Raw genomic sequence first — 8,987 nt, forward strand, 5'->3', positions numbered from 1 at the left:
CAGGTTATTCCTGGCTCATCTGACCAAGTTATTTGGTTCAAACCCCACCACCCCCACCCACCCAAAAAAAAAAAAAAAAAAAGATGATAGTAATCTCCTGGCCGGATTGCCGAGACTAAAGCTACTTTTTATTTGAGAATGCAGCTAACTAGCCGAACTCCCCATATTCCGCCAAACAAAATAGTTGAGCTTTTTCCTAAGGTTTTTGTCCCATTAGTTGGAGTGGGATATAAGTTGGCCCATTCTAGTCGTGTTACAATTTTGATTGGCTAACCATATCTGAGCCTGGCCCGGTCAAATGGACCCAAACCTTACCCATGTATTAGTGTCCTGACAGGTCAGTGATTATTACCTAGGCACAACTAGTGTTCCATTTTGTGACACGACCCGTTTCTCTGATCAATCTTGGACATCATGCAAACAGCCCTAGGTGACACGGCCAATTGACTTGACCTGATGTGCCTTCAAAAGTAAGCGACTAATTGGTCTAGTAGCATAAGCAACATTTTGGATGGAAAAGTCCAAGTCTTGCCTGAATGTATAGCCACGGCAATCCGTAATTGTCCCACACCGAACTTCCTAAATTCTTAGCGACGTTGAATCAAGCACCATGGGAGCACAAAGGATCGAGTCGTCCTCACTTCTGTGGTCAGGTTTCAGGTGGAGCTTTCCCCTGCACCGGAGGTGGGTGGAAAGGGACCGTTGACGGTAATTGCCCCACTTAAAAAAAAAAAAAGAAGAAGGGCAGATCCAGGTGCACTTCTCTGGGGTCCCCTCAGCTTTCCTTTTCTCCTTTTTTTTTATCTTTCCTTTTCTCCTTTCCCCCTTCTTTATTCTGTTCTTGTTTTGTTCTGTTTTGTTTATTATATTTTTAGTTTTTTGAGAAAGTGGGGGTCCTTTCCCCTTTGAAGGAGGTCTACCTGCAACTCCAGCCTCTTCAGAGAATTTTATTTAGGTGTAGAAGAAAAATGCTCTTATTCTTCTTCCTATCCTTCTTCAAATTTTCTATAATCACTTTCTCTTTTTCAATTTTTTCAAGATGATGCTCATGACTAATTTTAAATTAAACGGCAGGAATAGATCTTCCATCCAATATTTCTCACCCTCTCTATTTCTCACAAAAGTGGGATATGCTCATGGATCTCTAGTACATCAACAAGAGACCATACTAATTTGATAATTTTAGATCAAACAATTAGAACAGCTTCCACCTATGATCCTTGAACCCCTCTATTTAAGATAAAAGCAAAGGGTTTGATCATAGATCTCTACTACAACTAATAAGAGGCATCATCGATGAAATATATTGAATAATACGATGTTTTTGTTTCTTTATATCAAAATTTAAGGATTGCATTTTGAAAAATATTAAAGAACAGTAGGAATGGAGAGAGACGTACCTATTGTTGCGTTTAAAAACCGATATGAAATCCCCTAGCCCAAAACAACCTCCCTTCCTCCGGTCCACCAAGCTCAACATATATTCTCATTGGAGTGTGCAAAATTGGATCAACCATATCTCCGAGAATCATCTAAAGAATTCCTTACCCATTAAGGAGTCTTGTGCGCATCTTTCTCAATATGAATTCTTAATTGCCTTACCAAGAGTTTCTTTTTAAAGACTTTGGTTTTTTGGTCCATAGATTTACTTCATGTAACCTTATAAAAATGATAACTCTTGTTGGCTTAGAGCAAGCTTAAAGAGATATAATTGGCATATTCTAGAAGACTCTTTTAGCTTTTTCTTTCCGATCAAAATATTACAAGTGTTTCTATATTCTAAAGCTGGTAAAGTCTCTTATATTGAGTTCGTGGGCGCCAACTGGATTAGTTGGTAAAGTTATTACTAATAAATCAAATTTGAAAAAAATACTAAGAAAACCCTCTCTTACTTTTCTCAACAAAAAAAAAAGTATTGGAAGAAAACATCAAGCTCTTATCGGATGTGTTGCTCATAAGCGCTCTTATTTCAATTGAAACTAAGTGACTCGTTTGAGCTTGGTTTGTTTTATAAATAGCCAAGCTCAAGTCATTTCACTTAATTTCAAGTAAAATCAGGGCTACTTATGAATATGCATACTAAACTCATAGGATTGATTACTACATGCTGCTATAAATCCAAATTTAGTTGTTTGTTAAATAAGGAGAGAAGTTTAGAAGTAGAGAAAGATTATGTTCGAAACATTTTTAAAAAAAAAATTTATCCTAATACCTCTTTTTTAAATTCTATGATCTAAAACCATTCCAATTACATCCCTAGTCCCTATCGTTTGTCCTTTTTTTAAAAAAAAAAAACCTTGAAATTTATCCAAGGTAGTCTATTAGGGCATACAAACGGGCCCTCTCTCTACAAACATGCCAAACGCTGATCCTGGTCGTCTATCAATTATTCCCGACAAACACTGTGACTGATTGGATTTTAGACCACGTTGATACCATCCATCATTAACAAAGTTCACAGATCAATGGTCAGGATCATCCAATCAAGTTGAAGCAAAGTTGCCCCACGCGGCTACGCGTGTAATTTTCTTGCTCTTCAAAATATCAAACCTTGTGTTAGAAACTTAGAATTGTTGTGGAAAAAAAGATAGAGAACAAAAGTCAGCGGCATGGAAGTCAACCACATTTCCTACTCTCATCCTCCCTGCTCTTCCGATTCAAACCCTAACCCTAGAATTCTCCTCCCCCGCCATGGTGACTTCCGATGCTCTCCCGTCCCCTCGGGCTTCTCTGGCCTATCCCATCTTTCTCGCTCTCGTCTCCTTTCCCTTCGTGTCGTGAAGCTCATCCGAATCCGGTGTATCTCTTCTTCTCTCCACTCTTCCAACGCTTCCGCTGTAGCTGAAAAGCCCTCTACTTCATTGAAGGTAATCAATGCTCGATGACTCGCATTCTTTCCTTATGACTTGCATTTCTTTCCTTAGTAAGTTCACGCGCATGTAGATTTACTGGATGGAAGTCCTAAATTGAAGTTGGAACCAGTGAAAGGTTTGTGGAATTTTGTGAACGAAGTGGTTTTATTCGATTTGTAGATCTGTTTGAGCTAATCAAGTTTGCGAATTACCAAGATTTCGTGTTTGGAATGAGTTTTCTATGAATTGGTATTGTTTTAAGATGCTGCCGTGGAAAGAGTGGCTGGGATTAGCTAAGGGAGTCCCTTGTTTGGCGGGGAACTGTGATTGCTAACTAGATTGGGTGTTTATAATGTCTAGTCAATTGGATTAACGCTTGCAACTAGCAAGATAAATAGCTTGTGATGGCTAGATATTTCATATTGGATTATTTGTCCATAAATATAGTTCCAACATTGCCTGATTCCAAATTCTGAGCAAATGTCTGTTCATTTGAATAGTTTGTGCACTTCAAAATGGAGTTGGTAGCCAATTATAATTGAATGATACAACAAAAAAAAGGGCTAAAGCTGTGCATTGAGCTGGTAATCAATTACAACTTGGTTTGGGCAGTGTAATTTTTCAGTTGCCAATTCCTTTTCTTGATGCTGGTATCCTCTGTTTGTTTTATTTGAGGTTTTAGTCACTTGTATAAGGATTAGGAGTAGATTGCATATTGCACATATTTGGAAATGAATTGATTCAAGGAAAATATGTATAGATACATTAGCCACATAGTTGTCGCATTTTCTTTCCTTTTGTGCACCTGTCGTGTGCTTGTGCAATGCGTGCAAAGGTTTGATGTATTAATTGGGTCAATTTTCAAAATTCCAATCTCTGTTGCTAACTAGCTTTTATTGTATTTCGAACCTTGAAGTTTCTAGATGCTGATAGAAATTATGCTCCAACATTCATTCGTGATGAAATGCTGACCATTGTATTGCTTTTGTTTCTACTTCTTATTGGTGTAAACTGTGACAAGATATCTATGTGCCTTCTCCTCATCATAGTATTCCTTGTTGCTTTCAGACTGGTAAATGGCAATGGAAATTTGATGGCAATTCTGTCAACATCTACTATGAGGAACATGAGGGGAAGAGTGCTGCCAGTGCCAAGAATATTCTAATGGTACCTACGATCTCAGATGTTAGCTCTATGGAGGAATGGAGAACAGTTGCTAAAGATATTGTTTCAGTGAGATTGAGGAGTTAAATACCATGCTACCATAGTTGATTGGCCTGGTTTGGGTTATTCGGATAGGCCTTCACTTAATTACAATGCTGATCTCGTGGAAGATTTCTTAGTTCAGTTTATGCATGCTCCAGATAGCCCTTTGACACCTTCAGGTATAAATATCTTTATTTCACTCTAATTGTAGCTATGGTGAATTGGTGATAGGACGGTCCCTCATACCAAATATTTCAATTTTTTATTTAGCAAAGCTTGAAATACAACTTCTAAAGAACTTTCATGTGGAATGGTTTTCACAATCCTCAAGCTATTTTCTAGCTGGATGGGAAGATACATTGGTTGTATCAACTGCAAATGCTCCCAAGAGGTCCAAGGCTAAGATGGATGATCTCAAGGAGGCCAAAGGTGTTGCCGTATTTGTGGAGGTACCAGGGGCCCTCCTACCACAGGAGGAGTATCCTTTTACAGTTGCCAAAGAGCTCCACAAGTTTTTGCAGAAGAGTTTTGCAGCAAGGAGCTGATGAAGATGCCAATTCTGAACAATAGCAATCCAATTTGTTGTTCTTTACAATTTATATTTTCTTACTTGAATAATAAATTCATAAAATTAGAAGTTAATCTCAGAATTGGGAGTTTTTAAAGTTTTTGGATTTACACCGACTAAAAATTATCTCTGTTATGCTTTATTTCATTGTGATCCTTTATGGCTTTTTATGAAGCTTAAATGTCAAAATGCATTTGAAATGTTACACACAGGAGTTTTCCATACTCCATAAAGTTTTTAAAATGGTATTTTCTTGAAAGAAAGAGAAAAAGAAAAATGTCCAAGACCTTCAATGAAGAGAGAGGCAACAACATGAAGTCAGAAGAAGGATAGTTGAGGCCTTGAATCACAAATGCTACCCTGCTGCTTTTAAATTTTAATGATTAATATTTACCTGAAGTAACTCAGTTGTGGTCGAGACTGTCAACATGTCAGATTACAAGTATCACATCCAAGAAGATTTGCATTCACATGGGAAGCTAATCGTATGTGCCATCAATTCAGGTTTGCCTAGGATCCAGACCCCATCATTATTGGATTTTAAACTTGTATTTGATGAATCTTCTCCAGCTATTGTTTCATTTTAATAAGTCAGTTGGAACATGAACACATCAATAGATCTGTTGTCAGGTTATTTAGTTCAAATCTAGTCATATGTTTTCTGACAAAAAAGCCTGCGACCCGACCACGATCATTTGCTAAATGACGAGGTCGTGGATGAGGGGATTTGCCGCATGAGCATCAACCACCACTTGCAGTGCGTCTCCTTGCTGAGAGACTGCAAGACCCTCAGCCACCTCAAACAAATCCACGCCCGGGCCTCCAAGACCGGCCTCGACGCCGACCCCCTCGTCGCCGGGAAGCTCCTCCTCCTCGCCGCCACCACCCTAGCCGACGCCTTGGACTACGCTCGCCTCCTCTTTTCCCCGCACCCCCTCCCCTGACCCCTTCATGTACAACACCCTCATCCGCGGGCTCTCCGAATCCGATCACCCCCACCATTCCCTCCTCACCTACAGCCAAATGCGGCGGGACTCGGTCCCTCCTGACAGCTTCTCGTTCGCCTTCGTCCTGAAGGCGGCTGCCAATCGTAAGTCTCTCAGCGTCGGGTGGCAGCTCCATACTCACGTCATTCACCATGGGCTTGAGTCCCATCTGTTCGTTGGGACTACCCTCGTCAGCATGTATGCGGAGTGCGGCTGCCTGGCTTCTGCGCGGAAGGCGTTCGATGATATACCCCAACCAAACGTCGTTGCTTGGAATGCCATCGTGACTGCTTGTTTTCGGGCGGACGATGTAAAGGGCGCGGAGAGGCTTTTCGAGCGAATGCCCTGGAAAAATTCGGCTTCTTGGAATGTCATGCTTGCGGGTTACACAGGAGCCGGTGAGCTGGGGTCTGCGAGGAGTTTGTTCCTTGCGATGCCTAACAAGGATGCTGTCTCCTGGAGTACGATGATCACTGGCTTTGCCAGCAATGGGCTTTTCGATGATGCTCTCAGCTTCTTTCGGGAATTGCTGAGGGAGGGGTGCAGGCCGAATGAGACGAGCTTGACTGGTGTCCTCTCGGCATGCGCTCAAGCAGGGGCTTTCGAGTCTGGCAAGATTTTACACGCGCACGCAGAGAAGGCTGGTCTTAGTAGCATAATCTCTGTGGGCAATGCACTCTTGGACATGTATGCAAGGTGCGGGAGCATTCTCATGGCATCCAGGGTTTTGATTGGGAGATGGAGAAGAAGAGCATTGTGTCTTGGACATCGATGATTGCAGCACTAGCAATGCATGGCTATGGAGAGGAAGCAATCCAACTTTTCCATAAAATGGAGGAGCATGGGACAAAGCCTGATGGAATAACCTTCATCTCGTGCTGTATGCTTGCAGCCATTCAGGATTGATAGAACAGGGGCATAAGTTTTTCCAGGAAATGGAAAATACATATGGAATTGAGCGGTCGATCGAGCACTACGGCTGCATGGTTGATCTCTACGGGCGAGCAGGACTGCTGCACAAGGCCTATGAGTTCATAACCAATATGCCTATAAAACCCAATGCCATAATCTGGAGGACATTGCTTGGGGCCTGCAGCATTCATGGTAATGTTAGATTGGCAGAGCATGTGAGGGAAAAGCTTTCAGAGCTTGATCCCAGTGACTCTGGCGACTACGTTCTACTTTCCAATATCTATGCTGTGGCTGGAAAATGGAAGGATGTTGCCAGTGTGAGGAGGTCTATGATCGTAGAGAGAATTCAGAAGACTCCTGGCTGGAGCTCATCGAGGTTGACAAGGTTGTGCACACGTTTGTTGCGAGCGATGATATAAATGATGTGAAAGAGGAGGTTCATAAGAGACTGACAGAGGTAATGGCGAGACTTAAGATGGAAGGCTACGTCCCGGAGATCACGAGTGTTTTGCATGATGTTGAGGAGGAGGAGAAGGAGGATGCCATTTTGAGGCACAGTGAGAAACTTGCGGTGGCTTTTGGGTTGGCAAGAATGCCTGGGGAGAGTGTCATAAGGATTGTGAAGAATCTGAGGATATGTCCAATTGCCATACTGTAATGAAGCTGATATCCCAAGGTGTACAAAAGGGAGATTGTGGTGAGGGATCGCAGTCGGTTTCACTCTTTCAGGGAGGGTTCGTGTTCTTGCAGAGATTACTGGTAACAAATTTGGCCCTCAATAAGAGTTCTGAATCTATTAGCAAAAAAAATAAGAGTTTCTGAATTCTAACTTAGACTTCATTCGGTGACACCACCAGGCTTCCCTGCTTACAGACATCCTTGTTATACATTATTAATTGAGATAATCAATTTAGTGTCATATACAAGTGGAGATATGATTTAAATTAAAAAGAATGCGGAAATATTGAATTCTACTTGGTTTTTTTTTTGAGTTACACCAAAACAGTGATAAATGAGCTTGCTAATCTCTGTCCCTCATGTTTGCTTTATTTTCTTATACTGTTACAGTTGGATCTTTATGCTATGAATAAGGGAGATGAAGAAAATTCAGCCTTGATGGTATTTGCACCAAAAAGAAATAGACCAAGTGTTTTAGTTGCTCTAGCTATAAACCCAGAATCACAAACTATTACATTATCATTACCCTGGTTTTGAAATGCTTTAGATTCAACTAGACATGATGATATACATGAAAACAGAAACATAAAAACTGAGAGGAAAAACACATGAGAAATGTTTTTTTTTAAAAAAAAGTAATGGAAGAATAAATAGAACTGGAATCCATCAAAGCCAAAGTCAGATTGGTACATGAAGCTTGCTATCATAATCCTTCTCTTGGCAATTTGCATAGAATTCCAAAAAAAATCATATTCTGAATATCTATTTGCGGATTAATATCTAGGAGATCTATCAAAATACGAAGCATTAGCTAAATTAAATGACTATCCACCAAGTATACATCCCTCAGTTATATGTGACACTTGTGACTAATTTTTAGCCTCTACTGCATTTGTTGACTGAAGGTCCCTATATTAAGGATAAAGCCGTTTAGTCAACATTAAATATCAAATCACAATATTATGAAAACTGAATATATATTTTATATAGATGAAATGCCTTTGCTTTGGGCTGCATCGTCCTGAACTCAAATGACTGAGACATGCTTTCATTTTGCTTTGAACCATTTTTTAATGACTGCTCTTACACTGTTCTAGGGAATTGCTACATAGGCCAGTTCTGCCTTAGAAGCCCATATCGGGCCTTGACTGCTATACCTCAGCAGAAGTTTAGGAGCCTAGGTCCACTCAGAATCTCGTCTTATTTAATAGCCTAAATAGGCCAATTAACAGCCCAAGTTGTCTGCTGCTTTCCTTGATAAAAAATTAGCATGCAAACAGGCATCTGTTTTCCAAAAGGACTGACCTTTTTTTTTCTGGTATTAAAAACTGAAAACTAGTTCCATCCTCTAATTTCTGTCAACTTTTCATGTGTCCACGTTATAGAAATTCTTTGACTAGTTTTGTTATCTTATCTCAAACCCGCGAGTGTTCATTTCATGGGTTCTATGGAGGATTTGTATGGATATGTGTTTAGTCCTACATTAGTTATGCATGAGGTCAAAAAACAAAATAATATATTTTAGCCAGCTTTTTTTTCTTTTTTGCTATAGCGGTTACTCACACTAGTCGTGTGTGAGCGCACCCAATAAAATCAGAAAAGAGTATATAGCGAAGAGGTGCAAGAGTCGATTTCTGATCCGCCTAAACTCAAATAATACCTTTTGGCTAGCTCTTTTTTTGATAAGATGTTGGATTGTTACAAATTGGTATCAGAATGGATCCAGTCCATTGCTTATATGGACTAGGAAACACTTTAGTACATAAGATTGACCATGAGCTGATC

General features: G+C 40.3%; 2 protein-coding genes across 2 annotated transcripts; both read left to right on the forward strand.

Moving 5' to 3' along the window:
- Positions 1-2,567: 2,567 nt before the first annotated feature.
- LOC120111159 lies at positions 2,568-4,603 on the forward strand. Its single transcript, XM_039127721.1, has 4 exons — positions 2,568-2,867; positions 3,921-4,085; positions 4,201-4,237; positions 4,401-4,603. Exons 1-4 carry the CDS (start codon positions 2,610-2,612, stop codon positions 4,601-4,603), a joined length of 663 nt encoding a protein of 220 aa, XP_038983649.1. The 5' UTR covers positions 2,568-2,609.
- A 558-nt stretch (positions 4,604-5,161) lies between these two features.
- LOC120110998 (pentatricopeptide repeat-containing protein At1g74630-like) lies at positions 5,162-7,506 on the forward strand. Its single transcript, XM_039127243.1, is given in 7 exon segments — positions 5,162-5,558; positions 5,560-6,346; positions 6,349-6,486; positions 6,489-6,887; positions 6,890-7,162; positions 7,165-7,196; positions 7,198-7,506. Coding segments are annotated over 7 exon segments (1,917 nt in total). The 5' UTR covers positions 5,162-5,360; the 3' UTR covers positions 7,288-7,506.
- The last annotated feature ends 1,481 nt before the right edge of the window (positions 7,507-8,987 follow it).

The sequence above is a fragment of the Phoenix dactylifera genome, chromosome 6 (assembly GCF_009389715.1).
Source record: "Phoenix dactylifera cultivar Barhee BC4 chromosome 6, palm_55x_up_171113_PBpolish2nd_filt_p, whole genome shotgun sequence".
Lineage (NCBI taxonomy): Eukaryota > Viridiplantae > Streptophyta > Magnoliopsida > Arecales > Arecaceae > Phoenix > Phoenix dactylifera.